This window comes from Anopheles darlingi, chromosome 3, assembly GCF_943734745.1.
Source record: "Anopheles darlingi chromosome 3, idAnoDarlMG_H_01, whole genome shotgun sequence".
NCBI classification, from domain to species: Eukaryota; Metazoa; Arthropoda; class Insecta; order Diptera; family Culicidae; genus Anopheles; species Anopheles darlingi.
Genome location: NC_064875.1, coordinates 56380988 through 56399541, shown reverse-complemented (window position 1 = coordinate 56399541; position 18554 = coordinate 56380988). Strand labels below are relative to the sequence as shown.

The 18554-nt window shown below is 53.4% G+C and overlaps 2 protein-coding genes across 3 annotated transcripts in view; one reads left to right on the top strand and one right to left on the bottom strand.

Moving 5' to 3' along the window:
- LOC125956501 (uncharacterized) overlaps positions 1 to 14441 on the bottom strand; it is a 19763-nt gene extending 5322 nt beyond the window's left edge. The window contains exons 1-7 of one of the 2 annotated variants that reach the window (XM_049688434.1): positions 14432 to 14441; positions 12764 to 14260; positions 7999 to 8225; positions 1287 to 1388; positions 1005 to 1154; positions 760 to 882; positions 542 to 636 (exon numbers count right to left, since the gene is read on the bottom strand). In XM_049688434.1, coding sequence (XP_049544391.1) covers positions 542 to 636; positions 760 to 882; positions 1005 to 1154; positions 1287 to 1388; positions 7999 to 8225; positions 12764 to 14260; positions 14432 to 14434 — 2197 coding nt within the window. In that variant the 5' untranslated portion in view covers positions 14435 to 14441. The other variant, XM_049688435.1, reaches the window with a different exon arrangement.
- On the top strand, positions 1620 to 6064 carry LOC125956500 (chaperone protein DnaK). Its single transcript, XM_049688433.1, has 2 exons — positions 1620 to 2016; positions 2235 to 6064. The coding sequence occupies exon 2, from the start codon at positions 2312 to 2314 to the stop codon at positions 5852 to 5854; it is 3543 nt and encodes a 1180-aa protein (XP_049544390.1). The 5' UTR covers positions 1620 to 2016; positions 2235 to 2311; the 3' UTR covers positions 5855 to 6064.
- Positions 14442 to 18554: the final 4113 nt, after the last annotated feature.

The window sequence follows — 18554 nt, the reverse complement described above, 5'->3', positions numbered from 1 at the left end:
GGCCTCGCACCATTTTCACACCAACCGTCAATCAGCTCTGGTGACAGTTTCGATGGCCAGCGCTTTACAAATTAAATCATGTACCATGGCATGGGCGACCCGAGCGAGGGGTGGCGGTGGACACAAATTTGCTTTAACATGTGTTCAGGTGTTCAGCCGCACCAGGTGAGATGGGATGGTGCTGACAGTTTCATTACGTCGTCAAATTCATTTTAAAACCACGCGTTTTTGTGCCCCGTCCAGCCCGAATTCAATGACCATCCATCCCATCCATCAAAGTCTGGTCCATTCAAGAGCGGGAGTGCACACGTACGTATAGGGCTGCGTATAGCAACAGCAAGCACTTTGGATCTATTTATGTCCCAGTAATCTCTACCGGAACCAGAACATGGTTTTTGATGAACAACATTGTAACTCCCACATGCTCGCGCCAAGCGTGAAATGTTTCCCGGGGCCGCAGGGTCAGCAGGAAGTTGTTAGTACGTTTTGATTTTCCGAATTTTCCCCCATCGATTGAATGAAACTTTTGCTTCGTACTTACCTATACTGGTATCGTATGCATGCAGGTATTCGGAGGTCATAAACTGTGATACTAACGAGCTCTTGCCGACTGCCGCTCCACCAAGCATCAGTACCCTGGAACAATCAAGATCAAATCAATGTTCAAGAGACAGTTAGAGTGGGTAAAGTACACTCCATCCAATTCCCATCGAACGGGGCCTCTAGAGTCAAGAGAGGGTATTACTAGGTGCCACTCACTTGTAGGGACCGGAGGCCGGATTCGACGTACTGCTTTCGCGGCTCGATGCCAAGCTGCAGGTGGCCGAGGTACGGGCAGACCCAGCGGCAACGGTACCGGCCGCAGGAGTCAGATGTTCGGTGCTGGTGGAGAAGGAAAGTTAAAGCCGGTGAATTTAGTAGTTTCCTTCTCGGAATGTGGGATGAGCATCGGCCTCCTCCCCGCAAAAAGGGACGGCCATTCAACTGTAATAAATCATGCGTACCTGGAATTAGAGCTCGCAACACTGTTGTTGGATTTGCTTCGGCGACTTTTCAGTGAATCGCCCCGGTTCACGACCCCTTTTCCCGTGATCGAAAAGTGCCTCAGTCTGTAGTACTCCTCCTCGACACCGGTATTGGGCATCGACGCCACTCTGCGTCACACGGCAATCGGAACGGAGGGAGGGAAAATGGAAAAAAACGTTGCGGATGAATTTGGATGATTAAAACCCATTTTCATCTAGCAACTCCCGAAGAGTGCACCAGAGTGTGCTCGGTAACCCTACCTTGATCGTTGCTGCGGTAGGCATAATTGATTTGGACGGCCACATGCCCGGCTTCCCGGCGTTTTCACCGACTGTGACCGGCTGTGGTGTGGGCTGCCGTATCTGGAAAAAAAGGGAAAAGCAGAAATGGAATTAATTAAAGAAACAGCTACACGAGAGGAAAATGTGTGAAAAATCGTTTGTCCACACATGTGACCAAAGACCGGTTGGATTTGAAAAAACCCGCGCTCGCGCCCTTCCGCTAAAGTACTCAACACTGCAGCATGAACGAGTGCGCATGCTGGCTGTCATGCTGCTGTCATGTTCGTGTGTGTGCGTGCGTGTGTGTTGTTGTTGCGGCTGCGCTCCGAGAGAAAAACGAGATTCGATCGAAAATTAGTTCAAGTTTTTGTGCGGAGCCCTTCCTAGAGCAAATATATCTTAGCATAAAGTCCCTTGTTACTCGTTGGTAATGTTATCCTGTCGGTTTCGCGAAGCGATTTAGTGTAGCCCGCGGACAAAGGCGGAACGTGTTTGTTGCGAAGTGAAAGTTGCCTGCTGGTGGTACGTGTGTGCGAATCTTCCCTGGCTTGCGGTTATTGTGCAAAATAATGATTGCAAAATCCCTGCTTCCCAGCAGTTAGCCAAGAGTGTTCGCGTTATAGTGTAATTTACGTACACCGTGAGGCACGATTGCGTGTTAGCCTCGAAGGAAATGATTGTCGCCAGCAGCAGCAGCTAAGCAAAAAAGGTATGTATTCCATTGAGGACGGTTGCTGCTTCCTGATTTCCTGTGCTGATAGCACCTCCTCGCTCTGTCCGTAAACAGCCGTTTTTTGTTTGTTTTTGTTACCACGAACGCACATCAAACGTCAAGCGAACCGTTGCGTGCTGATACGGATGAGACTAATGAGCGGTGGCCTGGACTGCCGTCCGTTTTGTTGCTTCTCTTCCCTCTATCATCACCAGAGTAACCGCCACAGGAAGTGATGATTGTGTCTACTTGGATCGTTAATTGAATAGCAACCTCCCGGTTCACAATCGTGATGACTTCCCAGGGAGGAGGAACAGGCGCAACCGCCTCGCCTACTGCGGTGGCGATAGGGATCGATTTCGGGACGAGCTACTCGAGCGTGGGCATCTACCGGAATGGCAAGTTCGAAATCGTGGCCAATGAAGCGGGCAACCACCGGATCCCGTCCGTCGTTGCCTTCACCGATAAGGCACGGCTGGTTGGCGAGGAAGCCCTAGCGCAGGCCGACATCGATCCCGCCAACTGTGTGCTGGAGGTGAAACGTGTGCTGGGCCACTACAATCCACTGCAAGGCAGCAAACCGCCGTCCGAGCGCCGTCTGGTGCAGGTACAGTTCAAAGGCGAAACGAAGTGCTATCATCCGGAAGAAATATGCGGCATCATACTGGCCCATCTGCGTTCGATGGCCGTACGGCAGCTTGGATCGGGTTATGTTGTGTCCGGGGCGGTGATTGCCGTGCCGGCACAGTTCTCCGACGGTCAGCGACAGGCCGTACTCGATGCGGCCACCATTGCCGGGTTGACGGTGCTGCGGTTGATTAACGAACCGACGGCGGCCGCTCTGTCCTTCGGCATTAACAAGCAAGTGATCGGGGAACAGTGTGTGCTGGTGTGCTCGTTCGGTGGCGGTTTTCTCGACGTGTCCATCCTGACCATCTACAATGGGGTGTTCCAGGTGAAGGCCAGCTCGGGCGATACGCATCTCGGAGGGGTGGACATCGATAATCGGTTAGTGGAGCATCTGGTGAAGCAGTTGGCGGATGGTGCGAACGCGAATGTCAGCGAGGATCGCATTGCGATGCGAAAGATTCGTAAAGTGTGTGAGCAAGCCAAGCGCACCCTTTCCTACACGAGCCAAGTTTCGATCGACCTGGATCAGCTCGGTGCCAGCGGTGGCCATCGGTTTAGCACGACCCTGACTAAGGACTTGCTGTACGAACTGTGCAAGGATCTGTTCGAACGAGTGCTGCTACACGTCGAGACGGCATTGCGGCGAGCACGTAAGGATCGGTTTGCGGTACACGAGATCATGCTGGTCGGCGAATCGTCGCGCATACCGCGCGTGCAGATCATGCTGAGTGAGTTCTTCGATCGCCGTTCGCTCGCCAGCTCGGTCAACTCGGATGAAGCGGTCGTGGTGGGGACGGCCATTGCGGCCGCCATACTGAGCGGTGATAAATCGAGCGCCATCCAGGATGTGCTGTGGTGGGATTTGGTACCCCGATCGATTGGATTGATCGGTGAGAATGAGGGCGAACCACCGCGAATACTCATCAGTCGCAACTCCACCCTGCCACTGAAGGTACGGCATCGGGTGAAAAACTACCGTGCCGTGCAGCGGCTGTACGAGGGAGAGAGTGCCATCGTAGAGGATAACGTTACGCTCGGTCAGCTGCGGCTCGAGGGTAGCTTCGGTGACATCGAGGACGTCGGGTTATCGTTCAGCGTGGATCTGAACGGTGTGCTGCACGTGATGGTTGAGGGCAACATCGAGCTGAAAGCAACACTGGACAAGGGCCGGCTCGAGCGGTACGAAATCGATCGAATCGTGTATGAGCACAAGCGGTTGCTTCTCGAAATGGAACGGGACGAACAGGAGCAGCAAGAACTCAGGAAACAACAACATCAACAGCAGCACGAGGAAGAGAACATCTCGAAGACACCTCCTTCACTTGTGGGCAGCGATGAGACGGCGCTGGTTGGCACCTGGGATCGGTTCAGCGAGTGGTTACACTGCATCTGCATCGTTACGTTCGATCTAGAGCTTGGTCAAGCGATGGAACTCATCTACCCCAAGCATGTCACGCTGACGGAGCAGGAAAAGATGAACATTTGCTATCTTGCCTTCCCTGATTCGAACTCGGGCTGCATGGGTGACTCTCAGTTCCACATCCGGTTGCGCGTTTCGTCCGGCTCGGAAAACTCCACCTTGCCCCGTGGCCTCCAGGAGTTCAACTGCCACTGTATGCCGGTGCACCGCGCCGATCCTGGGCATTTCTGGGGTTTCGTGTACTTCCGCCAGATCAAGGATAGCACCCTGAAGCGCGGTTACTTCCAGAAGAGTGTTGTCCTGCTTTCGCGGCTTCCATTCGTGAATCTGTTCTACGAACTGAGTGCGGTCGTTGCACCGGCCTACTTCGAGGCGGGCGAACCAACACTTGAGTCGGTTTGTGATAGTATCTGCCGCTGGCCGTCGTTGCTGAGCGACGAAATGCTGCCACTGCAATTGCTAGGTAACGTTTACGAGGTGACGATACCGAAGCAAACTGGCAAATATGCCATCGTACCGGATACGCTGACAAGCTCAAGCGGTGGAGGCCGGGCAGGCAGCGGAACGACACACCGTGTCATCGGGTCGGTGCACGAGATTGACATATTTAGGAGCCTGCAGCTGTTTCTACCCCACATCCATCTGCTCTGGGAGCTGGTGCTGACCGGGGAACCCATCATCGTGACCGGTACCTCACCGACCGACTGCGCCCATATGGTCCAATCGCTGACCAGCTTGATTAGCCCACTCGCCTACTGCGCCGAAAGCCGTCCCTACTTTACGATTCACGATACGGAGTTTAAAGAGTTCACGCAAAGCAAAAACGGCCATCCATCGATCATACTCGGCGTGACGAATCCATTTTTCGCTAAAACGCTACAACACTGGCCTCACACGATACGCCTGCAGGATAGTACCGAAGCACAGCTACAGCGGCAACAACAACAGCAGCAAAAACAGCAGCAACATCACCAGCAGTCGCAAGCAACGACGGCAGCAGCGGCTTCCAAGGGCGGAAATAGCAACATACCATCAGTGCCGTACGGTGGCGATGGTTCCGCCACGCTGTCCCGTCTTTCCAAGATCAAGCAGATAACACACAAGCTGCTAGACTCGTCGCCCGGCCTGTACACCCAGTACAAACCGTTCGTCCAGAAGGACAAAGCCTTCATCAAGAAGATACTGCTCGGGCTGAAGACGGAGCGTCCCGTTTCCGTCCAGTCGGCCCTTCTCCGGCGCCATCTACTCGAGCTTACGCAAAGCTTCATGATACCGCTCGAGCGGTATATGGCTTCGCTGATGCCACTGCAAAAGGATATTTCGCCGTTCCGGTCTGCACCTCAACCGAACCCCTTCCGGCAGGAGGATTTCCTGGCCACGCTGGACGAGTGCGGACCACAGCTAACGTCTACCTGCCGCGGTGACTGGGAGGGACTGTACCGGCGGTTTTTCAGCTCGCCCAACTTCAAGGGCTGGTACGAGGCGCGCTACTTCGAACTCGAGCAGACGCTCCAGGTGCTGCACATGCAGACGCTCTCCGAGGCTAACCTGGCCGAGTGGGCCAAGGGTAAGCTGGAGGTGGAGATTGTCGACATGATACTCCGCTTGCGCCACAAGCTGACTCTCTGCAGTGGCGGTAGCGGTGCTGGTGGTACCAGCAACCACATAGCAGCTCTACCGGTCCAGCTGAACGCAAAGGAAACTCGGGCACAGCTGCTGCGCCACATGGAGAACATGAAGAAAAGTCTTCCGGACGATTTGAAGCAAATTCTGGGCGATGCGTGATGATGGTGGTTATGCAATGGTGCCGATTGAGGTTACGGTTTACGGTTTACGAGTGTGTGCGTGGCTCACGAATGTGATGTCATAGTGATGGCATAGAGGCTGCTGAGAATAAAAGGCAAAACAATTATTCCCCCCTTCCTGGCAAAGATTGCTGGGTTTTTAACCATAATTCATGACCGTCCTTTCGCTCTCCGAACATGATGACAGCACCGTAGCAGCAGCAGCAGCAGCAGCAGCAGCAGCAGCAGTAGACCGGCGAGGTGAGTCTTCATCGATCGCATGACACACGCTCGTCATCACCATCAGCCCCCGGGTAAGTGCAGGCGGCAACGTCGTTTCTTCTTCCCTCTTGTATTTGCAATATTTCCCCCTGAGAGCCAGAGAACGCGGCGAGACGGGAGAAATGCGGTAGAAATGTGTCCCACGATATGGCGCACCGACCAATCGACGGAGCGACCTAGCAGCTTGGCACAATGGCTTTCGAATGGAATCCTTGGCAATGAGCCAGAGAATGGGAATATTTCAAAACACATTCCATTATGGAGATTCCGCGGTCAGCTGACCGACCGCTCTTAAGAGTTTACGGCCCGTCGGTGCAATGCAGGCACAAGAGGGGAGAGTCACAGCTTGCATGACAGAATGCAAAACGCTGCTGCTGTTGATGCAGCGCTGTGCCTTCGACCGAACCCAGGGTGCCCCTGCACGATGCAGTCTGAATGATACTGATAAGCACACCGTGTGTACTACGGACCGTTGGTTTACTGGCTGGCAACGCAAAAGGTTATCCTTTATGTCTGGAATGTATTGTCTCGATACTTTGCCACACTCTAACCACATTTTTCCTCTTTATTCGAGGTAGCTTACCAAAGCACCCTTCTATGGTTGCCGGCATAGACATAACATGGTTACCACGCATAACAACCATCCAGCACAGCCATTGTGATTGAAAGTCCAACAAACTTTTCCTTCATTGCTGCCCACAAACAACACGCACACAAATGTGGATGCAAAACTCCGTTGTTCGTGCGTGTGCAAAAGGACCGAGAAGTGGCGAAAAATGCCTAACTAGAGGTCTGAACTGCCACACACAATGGTGTAGGTGTTCCCTCTCCCGGTTTCGGTTGGTTCGCCGCCTCATCTCACATGAAGGAGTTACGAGCAATGGCGGCGTTTGGCAATGAGATCAGATATCCAGAAATGGCTACCCACCTGGGAGTCCCAGTCTCCGTTTCTCTCTTTCTCTCACTCTTGCAGACACATGCACATATACGAGATACCGTGTTGGCCTTGAACTGCGGAATGTACGACAACGAACGGCTACAACGCCAATTAGGTGCACGATAATTTACTTCTGCTCCGAAACCGAATGGCGTACCAATATTGGCATACACGCATTCGAAGAAGCAAGGTATCCGTATCGACGGTATGGCCTTCGACTAGTAGCAGCACCACCAGTGGCATCGCAAAAAGACCGCTGCTAGTCGCTGTTCTCTGCTGCGCGGACAGCATGCGATCGAGTTGATGCTGATGATGATGATGATGGAATGTTTATCGATATGCTTCCGGTCGACGACAACCGAAGAGTGATCCGAGTAGGCGGGCTAGACACAACTGCTACCGGCTTGCTTCAGCACCGCTGGTGCTTGATCATCGCGAACGACTAACAAACGGTTTCGGCATCGGCGGCGAATTCGCGTTTCGTGGGGTCGTTTGATTACCGGAAGGTCGCATCGCCAACCAGCCAGCCAACCAGTCGAAGAAGGGATGTCATTGGCCCGCAGCCACCGAAATTTAATCAACGAAACAACGTACGCCATACACTACTGCATTGCACACGCAGCTGAGTGTGCGGAACGAGTGTATGTGCTCGCAAACCGCCGGTGTGGAAGCATAATGAAATCATTTTATGAACCTGATTCCGGCAGGCTGCTGATATGAACCTTGTGGAGCACTGTGAAGCTACGGGAAGGTGTCACAGCGCAGCATCCCTTGGTAGCCGAGGTTGAAAAGTTTTTTAATTTAATGTTCACAAAATTAAAACATTCCCGAGAGAGAGCGAGCAAGGGAGAGAGTGCGATTTAAATGAGAGGAGCAAGAGAACCAGGGGTTTTGGGGGTTGTTTGTGGCGGTAGCAGTGCACCTACCTCATCTCGAAATCCTTTATCTCCTCCGTCGTAAGCGTATTGGTCACGTCCAGCAGTTGCCGCATGTGCTCCTCCCGTTGCTGCTGCTGCTGCTGCTTCTTCTTTTGGGCCATCTGTTGTTGTTGCTGCTGATGCGGGTCCTTGGGGCCCTGCTCCACGCTGATGAAGTCTCCCTCATTCTTGAGCAGAATCGTCTCGACGGACGTGTAGTCGAGGCTGAGCGAAGGCTGTTGTGTTCGTGCGAGAGAGAGAGATAGAGAAAGAATGAGTAGAAGAAGGTGAGAATGCGTGTTATGCGTTGTGTTTATGGAAATTCAATACTCGCGGACGACGCGACGCGAGCAATATGCAAAGCGGGCCCCAAACACACCAATTAACTCGGCTCCAAAATTAGCAAACGGTTACTCTGATAGCTCGTTGTTGTAGAGCATGTTTAATGCCAAATGGTGCCTTGTTGAACCTGGCCGGAACGGGCGAACAAGCTGGCTGGTGGTGGGTTACCCGGGGCGACAGCTGCTAATTAAGAAGGAAAACGGACCCGCGGTTGTGCATGGAAGACACGGGATGCTGGGAAAACCGATCCGTTTATCGAGCGACACCAGCAACAACACTGGAACACACGCTGGCTGGCTCCCTAATGGGACCCAGCAACGACATAATATGCGTGCATGCGTGCGTGCGTGCCCGACCATCGTATCGTTGCTATTAGTGTGTGAAACGGCCGGGGAAGGGCGGGAGGAAGTTCTCGCCGCAGAGCCCGCGTGCCGATTGCTACTTCTCTGCGGATGATTGGGTGATGAGCAAACGAACGTGCCCACGACCACACGGACCACAGTTCGTGCGACCACTATTTGCCGAAATAGCAACCAGCAGGCAGGCTCCAGCCAGCCAGTCAGCCAGCCAGCCAGCCAGCCAGCAAGCCATCCCCAATGGTTCCAGAATGATGGTGCCAGTCACTACCACTTATTGGCGCCATCGCCAAGAGTCATCAAATGAAATTAATCAAATAAAATAAATCCACACAGGGCCATACAATATCCATTTGCGCGGGAGCACCGAGAACCGCGGATTCTCGCGGTGACCCCCGAAGTGTGTGTGTGCCCCGAAGGATTGATAATGCGAGAGTTTGGATCGGCTGGACCCAGCTGGAGCCCCGTGCGGAAGTTATGAAAGTGGCACATTCTGTGCAGAGGGTGTTATGATAATCCCCGGCGCATCAGCTTTTATGCTTTATTGGGGACGGTCTGGGATGGGACACGGGATGTCCGGGATGCATCTTTTATGAGCCCGTCGTGGGTCTGTGATGAGATCGTTGTCGGCCACATGTGGCCGACTGTCGACTGTTCTCATCTGTCTGTCACTCTGCCCATGACCGAGCGCATCATTCCGTTCATCTCATCTCTGGGGTTGTTCAATATCTGCTTTGCGAAAGGATCCGGATGTCATATTGCCCTCGGACGGTTGGAATTCGAAGCGGGAGCAGCGCGTCGCAACAGGAACAGAAAAGTAAAGGAAGGAACACAGGACAAGGAGTGTGGATCCAATGAGAGCCACACTTGCGATAATGAAGTTTTCCGACGATGAGTTTGACCTTTTGGGACGTTCGCCTCTTTCTACGGAATGGGAGGGGCGATAGGGACACTACCTAACCCCTGGCCTAACCTGGCACCTTCTCTGTTGGCTCTGCTCTGACTGTTAATGAACTGTTGTCGCTGCGTTACTTTCGCAACTAACGATTCTTGCAGCGTCTGATGCGTAAGCGAATAACAGCAGCAGCAGCAGCAGCAGCAGCAGCAGCAGCTTCAATCAACATAGAAGATGAGTAAAAAATGAAATCCCCCCTTCCCCACTGCTCTCACGCTCTCCTTCCTAGACGCTACGATTTCTCATGAATTTTCAGTAGCGACAGAGTGTCTATGAGTTCCCCCCACCCAGTATGTCCCGGTGTGGTTCGCGTCTAGACCAGCTGCTGCATGCTGCCGGTAAGGGAGATGTCACCAGGAAAAGTTTTCTTCGAAGCACACCCCCTCCTCCACCATCGTCGATCACTCATTCTCGGGCTCGATCGCTCGCTCGCTCTCTCTATCTCTCTCCCCCTGTCTGCTGTGTGATGTCGTTCACGTCGTCTGTCGTTCATCAGTAGCGGCGGCCTTTTCCGAGAAGCGTCGCGAGACGGCTCAGCATCAGTCGCAGAACCATTTTCCGCCGTGTCACCGTGTGTTGGATAGATTAACGCGGTCTAAGTGAGTCAGAGAAAATTTTCCGGAAGCGCGTGCGAGCTGGCATCATTTTTTTTTAATGGAAGAAGATGGAAAGATGCGGGGCCTGTTCCACGAAAGCAAACTTATTAAGTAAAAGAAGGAGTGACGACGGTGGTGTTGGTGGTGGTGGTGGCGGCGGTGAGGGGCTACAGACAAGTGCCGGTTTGCCAATTCGGTCAACAGCCCTAAGAGCAGAGCACCCGAGGAACAGAATGCGGCGCAGCCCGATAATAGCATCATCCATGTTCGATGTCAAAGTTTTGAAGGTTTTCCACTGACGTGATGGTGATGACGAGGGTGATGGTAGTGATGGTGGTGTTTCAATTTTTCATTTCTCGCCTGCTCGCTGATCGATTTGGTGTGCGCGTGTCTGTGCGCGACAAGACGGGGTTCGAGTTCTGGTGAGATTCGTTTCGTGTGTGTGGGTGTGTGTTTTCCGGGCCCTCTCAATCATAATGCGCGTTCTTTGGTGCGGTGATGGATTCCTTGACAAAAGCAGAATCCCCACTACACTTCTGCTGCCTCACTTGTGTTCCAACCATGGGCATCCCCACCGTGTTGGTCCCAAAAATGCAAACAAATCAAAGATAAGCCATGCCCCGGATCCGCACCGCATGTCAATCGTTCGGAATAGCCGGGTGCGAGATGGGGAAAAACGGGGAGGACGATTTTCAAAGGAATTTCACCTTCTGGTTCCCACTGCCACCGGGTGCGCTTGCTTTGACGAGCGTGGCTTTTGCGAGGAGAAAAAAATACCTTTCTTCTCTTCTTTCATGCTGGCGCCGCTTCTGTGGCCGCGTGACGAAGCGCGTTAGACCGTTTGATGGGACAGTTCAGTGTTCCCACATCGAATCCCTTCTTTTCTATTTTCTCCATTCCCGTGAAACCAACGGGTGGTGCGCGGCGAAACCGGCATTCACGAAAGGGGGAAACATGAAAGGGAAAACAAATCACGTACCAGGATTGCGACCGTATTTTCCCGAAGACTACTGCCTGCTACCAGGCAATGGAAAATGGAAGCACCGCTTACTGCTTAGACTCTCCCTACACCGCCACACCTGAACACATACTTTCAAGTCTTTCACGACCGCCTGTTACCTGAGTCTCGCCTATTTGACTTTGGCAGAAACGCACATTTTTGCATTATCGGCCACCGTGGCGAGGTGTTGCTGCGATGGCCAGCAACACCAGCAGCAGCAGCAGCAGCAGCAGCAGTAGCAGGAAATAATAGAATGAGTAAACATCCCTTTTCCCTGACTGGCCAGGTTAGACGCTGTATTACACACAACAAAAACACCCGCATTAACGGTGAAAAGTTAAATGAAACGAAAATGAAACGCGGAAAAGGCCCGATCGTTTTCTCTGGCGCCTACCGAGACGACGCCATTTGGCCGCAGAAGCCCATAAAATGCCCCGCGGGCGGGGGAATGTAAAGATTTCGGAACCGTTGACTGACTGGCTGGTTTGCACGAAACTCACGTTACGTTAACGCGTGTTTTTTTCATTCTGTTTGTTGATGTTGAAAGTAGCTTTTCCTGCGAAACGCAATAGACCCGAAGTGACGCTGGTACGCTGTAGGGCTGCTGGTTTGCTTCCGTTCTTAGATTTTACAACCGGTTATAACCGAACCGGGAGCGCAGCAGTAGGTACGAGAAATCGTAAAGTGCAATGCGAGGCGCAACGTGATTGTTGTTACACGAGCAACCGTGAAGTCGTGCTCGTCCCGAGGACGCCTGCTATGACGTATGACGCACGCACGCACGCACGCACGCATGCAGTTAGTAAGCGTGCTACAGCAGAATGTTGTTAGCGAAGTAGAGCATGGGGTGGTGCCGCCATGATGGCCTACCTTGTGGTCCAAAAACTTGGAAACTTTTTTTATAAAACGATTCATCGTGTTTCTCTGCTTTGGTTCGTGCCTAGATTGTCAGATTCGCGAGGGAATATATCACAAGACGCCTCGCCCTTTTGATTGAATGAAAACGTTAAACTACTGCGAGAGTGACGTCACGTTTACAGTCTACTGAGCTGAGCACTATCATCGGTGTGATGGGGCGTACGAAACATCACCATCATTATCATCAATACAAGGCACACTGGACACACGCACACTACGCCAGGACGGCTGGATAAGCTCGAGCTCGGGAATAATAGTAAACAATACGGCCACGTACGGTGTCGGTGTCGGTTTGATCGGTTCTGATCGGTTCAACAACTGGTTGGTAAAAATAACTCCAAAAACATTCGTTCCGGGATGGGCGGCCGGGGTGGAGAGCTCTTGCACTGCAGGGTGGCCACACGCACACACGCACACGCACGTCAGGCACTTTGAGGATCGGTGGTGGAACGCACTCCACTAGAGGTAGTCTAAGGCACTGGTAAAGAGTTATGGCGGGGATATGGTGCGCCGGTGTGAAAGGTGCAAAACTACTACCAACGCGGGGGTGGTGGGCGGGGTGCAGAGAGGGGCGAGGTGCTTAGGGTGCGCGAACAAAACTACGTACTTGCTGTACGACTATTGTCGCCCGCGGTTGTGTACAGACTGCTCCCTCCATCGGATTCGGCGTTACATTTATAGCGCCGACGCCGACACCGACGGTGCCGGTTGCCGCGTCGATCGTACCGCGCAAGCTGCTACCCCCGACACCAGAGGGCGCCACCTTCGACGGTGATGGCGCACGCGCTGTCACTAGCGACGATGGCGATGACGCTGCGACCGCCACCGATACCGTTGCTGGTTCGGCACCGAGTCCTGGTTCGGCACCGGGCGAGATGGTGATGGATGAGGTGCAGCACGACGTTTCCGCGAAGTAATCGACGCGTAGGTCCGGAAGCGTACCGCAACCGAGCACCGTACCGCCCTTCGATGGCATCATATCGAACTTGGTCGCAATCTGATCGAATTTCGACGCCGTCTTCGGTCCGGCGACTGGTTCCGCTTCGGTGCGGCGCTTCGGTGAGAATGCATCCACCACACTGGCCTGGCCGCCGGTTTTCCGGTTCCGTTTTGAGGGTGTCCCATCATCGCTGCGCTCACCGCTGCGCTCTTGCTGTGACAGGTAGGCGTACTGCTGGAAGATTGAATAATGATCGCTAAAGATCTCCGCCTCGAACAACATCCGGGACGGTGAGTCCCCACCACCGGCTCGATCGATCGGCAAACGGTGCGTCACGGTCGCGGCCAGCAGATCCAGCTCTTCCTCCTCGTCGTCGTTGTCGCAGCATCCCCGGCGAGGATCGTGATCGAACAGGAGTTCCTCTTCGACCGCAAAGCACTCGCGCTGGATGCGATCGTAATCGATCGCTTCACGATCGAACGGAAACATCGTTAGGTCGGGATCGTAGTTGGGATTTTTGAACGGTTTTCCCGGCCCGGATGTAGTGACGGCGGCGGTCGCAGCGGCCACCGCACTGCCCGCCTGCTGCACGAACCGTTCCTTGCGCGTCTTGAAGCTGTTCATCAGTCGCTTCGGCGTCGATTGGACCGGCGGTGGTGGTGTTGGATCCAACGGTGGTGGTGGTGCCGGTCCGGTGGCCGAGGATGGTGGTGGTGGTGGCTGGCTGGTGGCCGCAATCCGCAAACCCTTCATCTCGAGGCCTGGCTCGGTGTAGCCACGGGACGACGGTGGAAGCCGGAACTCCCCGATCGGTGCGTTCGGCGAGTGTTCTGGCGTGTGCTCGATCGAGGAAGGTGGCGGTAGTTTGGGTGGTGGCCGACGGACCGGATTCGGTGATTCATCGAAGCTGAACATGGTTTCGTGGGTACGGGCAAAGCTGGCCGAGCGGTTGTTGTTATTGTGGGTGTTGTTGTTGTTGTTGCTGGTCCCGGTTGTCGTCGCGATCGGTGAGATGGGCGGATCGAACGGAAACCGGGTCGACTGGGCACTGCTGGAGGATGGTGCCGTTCTCGGGTGGACAGTGGTCGTATCGTCGTTGGTCGTTACCTTCGGTGATTGCCGGGGTGAAAACATTGGTGACCTCGGGGACATGTCCTCCAGTTCCTGGCGGGAGGGGGGGCGGAAAAAATCAAAACAGAATGCACGAGAACGAGCGCATTAGTCGATATGTGTGTTTGTGAGAGAGGGGTTTCTGGATGACTGGATTCCTTTTTTTTATTATGTTATTAAAATAAAATGTAAAAAAAAGTAAAATCATTAAAGTTTACAAGCTACCATGCGCCTCCATCCGTCATGGCCTACCAGGCGTCTCCATCGTCGCCACCATAGGAACCGTTCTGCTGCGATTGACGGCATAGTTCAACAACCCTCCCTCCGGCGGCAGAGGCAAAGACCCTTGTTTACCCCGCGCAACCATCCTCCCCTCCCCACACCACAGCACATTGCAACAAAGCCACGCCATTACGGAACAATTCACGGTCGCGGACAAAGACTGTACTCCGCCAAGTCCATAGTCCACCAAAGGCGACAATGACAGCTCGTTGTTATGTCACAATGAATTCGCCGCGCAACGCCCGTGGCCCGTGAGTTCAAAGCGATGCCAATTAACGTCGGATTTATTTGTCCTAGTCACATATAGTAGCGGCAAATTGTAGCCGGAGACCTAGGCGCAGCCCGGGCCCGCTCGGCTGGATGACACCACAGCTGACAAACATTCCAGCAGTCAAACCAAAGCCTGGCTGGCTGGCTGGCTGGCTTTGTGTGTACAACGCAACGCGACGCGACGCGCAACACGCGCGGCATCGAACCGGTCAGAGTGTTGGCCGATGAGTGGCAAGTGAGCTCTCCCTTTCTCTCTCTCCGGCTCTCTCTCTCTCTTGCTCGTCGAGCAATGGGCCAGTGGCTGATGTTCCTTCGGGGCGGCAAAGATTTATGACCGCATTCACGGCAACACAAAGGTAAAGCTTGCCTCTCCCTGACCACCCCCCCCCCCCCCCCCCGCGGGTGCTGTAGTTGGGGTAGGTTGGAATCCTCTCCATTGCCGCGATGATGGGCGCGAGACACGCCGGAGGAGGGGACAAAAAATCCAAAAAATCCACCCCCAGAACAAGGAATCGCAGCAAGCAAGCAAGCAAGCAAGCAGCGTTGCCGAGGCGTAAGATGATCTATCTGTTTGTGCAAACAACCCCGCATCAGTATGTGTGTATGTGTGTGTGTATCGCGTGCGACCCCCCGCGTACTCTGCAGGGTGGGGGCAAATTAATTACTTTTCCTACTTCAAACGCTCGCTGGCTGACGGATAGTTGACGGCCTACCCCTACTGCTGTAAGGCGTGTAGTTGAACTACCATGGATCTCTCCATGGTTGTCACACACACACACACTGGCCGGTCCCATTTGATAATCGTCAACACCACGGGTCGGTGGCCACCGTGTCTCGGGAGGTAGGCCATCGACATCGAGAAGTCTCGGACGGTGGGAGGGGGGGGGGGGGTGAGGGGTGTCAAGTCATTGGACTTGCCCGCGCCGCGCGCGCCCTGTCATGGAGCCGATGACAAGGCAAATTGTTGTCCAAACATGCTGTCGCTGTCACAGCAGCAGCAGCAGCAGCCTCACGGACCGGCTCGCTATCCAGGAAGCGAGGAGTTGTTTTGCCGCTCACTCTCCCTCTCCCTCTCCTGCTCCCCGCATCATCGTCCTGTCAGCATGTATGCAGATGTTTCTTTCATTCTTTTTTCATTTTTTTTTGCGACGCTCGTCAAGATTTAATATCACGCCGCATCGAGCGTGTGTGTTTTGTTGTTGTTGTTGTTGGCGTACGTGTATGGCCACAGCGATTGCGGATGTTTGTCTTTCTTTCTCGACGTGAACGAGCCGACGAGTGTGTGTAATGTGTGTAATGTGTAGCGAACGCGACAATCGATCGGTGGTAGAAGACCCAATGCCCAATAACCCCTTGTCCGGATCAATTCGGTCCCAGCATTGGGATGAGAAAAAGACCATCATCCCGAAAGTGTGTGTCGGAAAGGACGGAAAGCGCACGAACCAATCCGTCATCCATTTGCAGTTGCTTCACCAGGAAAAAGGGCAGCAACTCCTTGTCCGGTGGAAGTGCGGTTCCACCGCTCTACCGCTCTCCCCTGTTCCGACACATTGATGGATCGCTTTGCGTGTTCCCCCGGTGCCTATGCCACCACTCACTAACAAAGAGTATCGCAAAGCAGCATCGCGGTGGAGGGGGGGGGGGAGGGAGTGCGTGTACCACGCATGTACACGCATTACACAGGTACGTCAATGTGTGTGGAACAACGCCACATAATGAGCCTTTTTCGAGGTGAAACTGGAGATGATGGTAAGCAGCAACAAGAAAAACATAACCAACACTCTGACATGCATAATGTGTTTTTATGCTCATTAAGTACACACACACACTCACGTATGCAGTGGTAAGGATATAATGATGGTACACGTGTGCGTGTTTCATCCTCCACCCCCCCCCCCCCCCTCTTCGCGCCAACCAAAAAACCAACCCCTTCAAAGCAAAAGAACGCCCAAAAGACGCGCATCACACGCTCTCGCAACGAGTGTGTGTGTGTGTGTTTTCGAGGACTTTTTTTTTGACAAACACGTTTCAATCATCATCAGCACGAGCGTCGCCGCCGCATGGCGTCACTGGCAAGGCATTTGCAAAGGACACTCTCCGAGGGGAGGTAATAGGTTGGCGGTGGTAATCAGCTTTTGCGCGCTCGCATACCCTGACGTGCCCTTGGTTTGCAGCTCAGCACCAGCTCAGCGCCTCCTGCGTAATTATATTAATTAGCGAAACTCCAGCATCGTGAAATCATCGCAACCAGCAGCGCACTGGCAACCATGGCAACCAATCTCTGCGGGGAGCGTGTCAACTCGTTTACGAACCCACCGCTTGAACGATCCGGAACGCCCTCAACAACTCGGTTCGCTCGGTGTCGTGGTGGTTCTCCCTCCAGGGGGCGGGAGAAAAGGGAAAGTGTAAAACAATATCTCAAAACAAAGAATAATTCCACTTTGCCCCAAAAGCAGAACTCGCAAATCCTACAGAAACGCAGAATTGGAAGGACAGGAAGGAAAGACAAAGAATAAGGGAGAGAGAGCGAAAGAGAGCGAATGAGCGCTTGCGACGTGATTTTTTTCCGCTTCCGTGAACCAGAACCGGCCCTCTTACACCCCCTCTTAAAGATAAGGGGTTATCGGATTCACGAAACCGGGACACGGTACGGTACGGCACGAACCTTGAATGTTACCTGGCCATTTATTAAGAGGACTATAACGACGAGACGGGCCCGTGCAGTATGGAGAGGGGAGTGGGGGGGGGGGGGCTAATCAGGCAGAGGGAGAGATGGTATTTCATTTCATTTCGCTTACTAACAGCAGCAACAGCAGCAGCAGTGCGCGCGCTCGTTACACAAAAGAAGAAGAAGAAGAAGAAGAAGAAGAAGTAGAAGAAGAAGTAGAAGAAGAAGGTCGCGAATCACGATCTACCGTTGGTAGCCAAATTGTGCTCTCGCTCTCGAGTACACTTCTGCGACTTCCACGAATCGGTGGGGCGGCTGGCGGCGGCACATTTCGTTGGAATTAATTTTCCTCCAAGTAACATCCATCCCAGGCCAGCCAGTCATTCCTCTGGGAGGCAGACGCCGAAACGCCATTGTCCTGCTCAACGTCGACACACACACACACACAGCGAGGGGGATCCTTCCGATAATCTCCGGCTTGGCGCCATAAAAGTGAAAAGGAATCCCAGGTTTCCTCCCCCTCTTCCTGCACCCCCGAGTTGGGCAGTTTTCGCGGAATTCAATCAACCCAAGCCAGATGAAGCATTTTTATTTTCGAGTATACAGTAGCGGCAGCAACCGACATCAGGCACTCTACATGGAGGGCGAAGTCACTTGAGGCCCTACCCGAGGAGGGGGGGGGGGTCAACGAGATGAGGTAGATGAGGTATTTCTTTCCTGGAAGATGCTGGAACGGACCGGTCCAACGGCCATGATGACAATTTGCAAATAATAATCGCAATAATGCGTGTTGTTTGTTTTGTCGAAGAGAAAATGTTTGCAGCAGCCCAGAAAGAATTCCGCAATAGGATGTTAAAAGAGAGAGAGAGTCTCCGGAGGGATGGTGGGTGCGATGGGATGCGAAGCGTGCTGCACGTGGTCGTCTGCTCGGCGGCCATTCTTCATTCTTCGCGATGATCGACGATCGACGATTCTGTTGTCGGTTGGTCGGCTGATATGTTTACACAACACAACGCAAACATTCGTGACCATTCACTGGTTCCTTCACGCTGTCTTGCTTTCTTTCTCTCTTTCTCTCTCTCTCTCTTCACTCTTTCTGTCTAGAGAATGAAGAATTACACCACACGA

Coding starts and splice junctions, on each gene's coding strand:
- LOC125956500 (XM_049688433.1), top strand. CDS start 2,312: ATGACTTCCCAGGGAGGAGGAACAGGCGCAACCGCCTCGCCTACTGCG.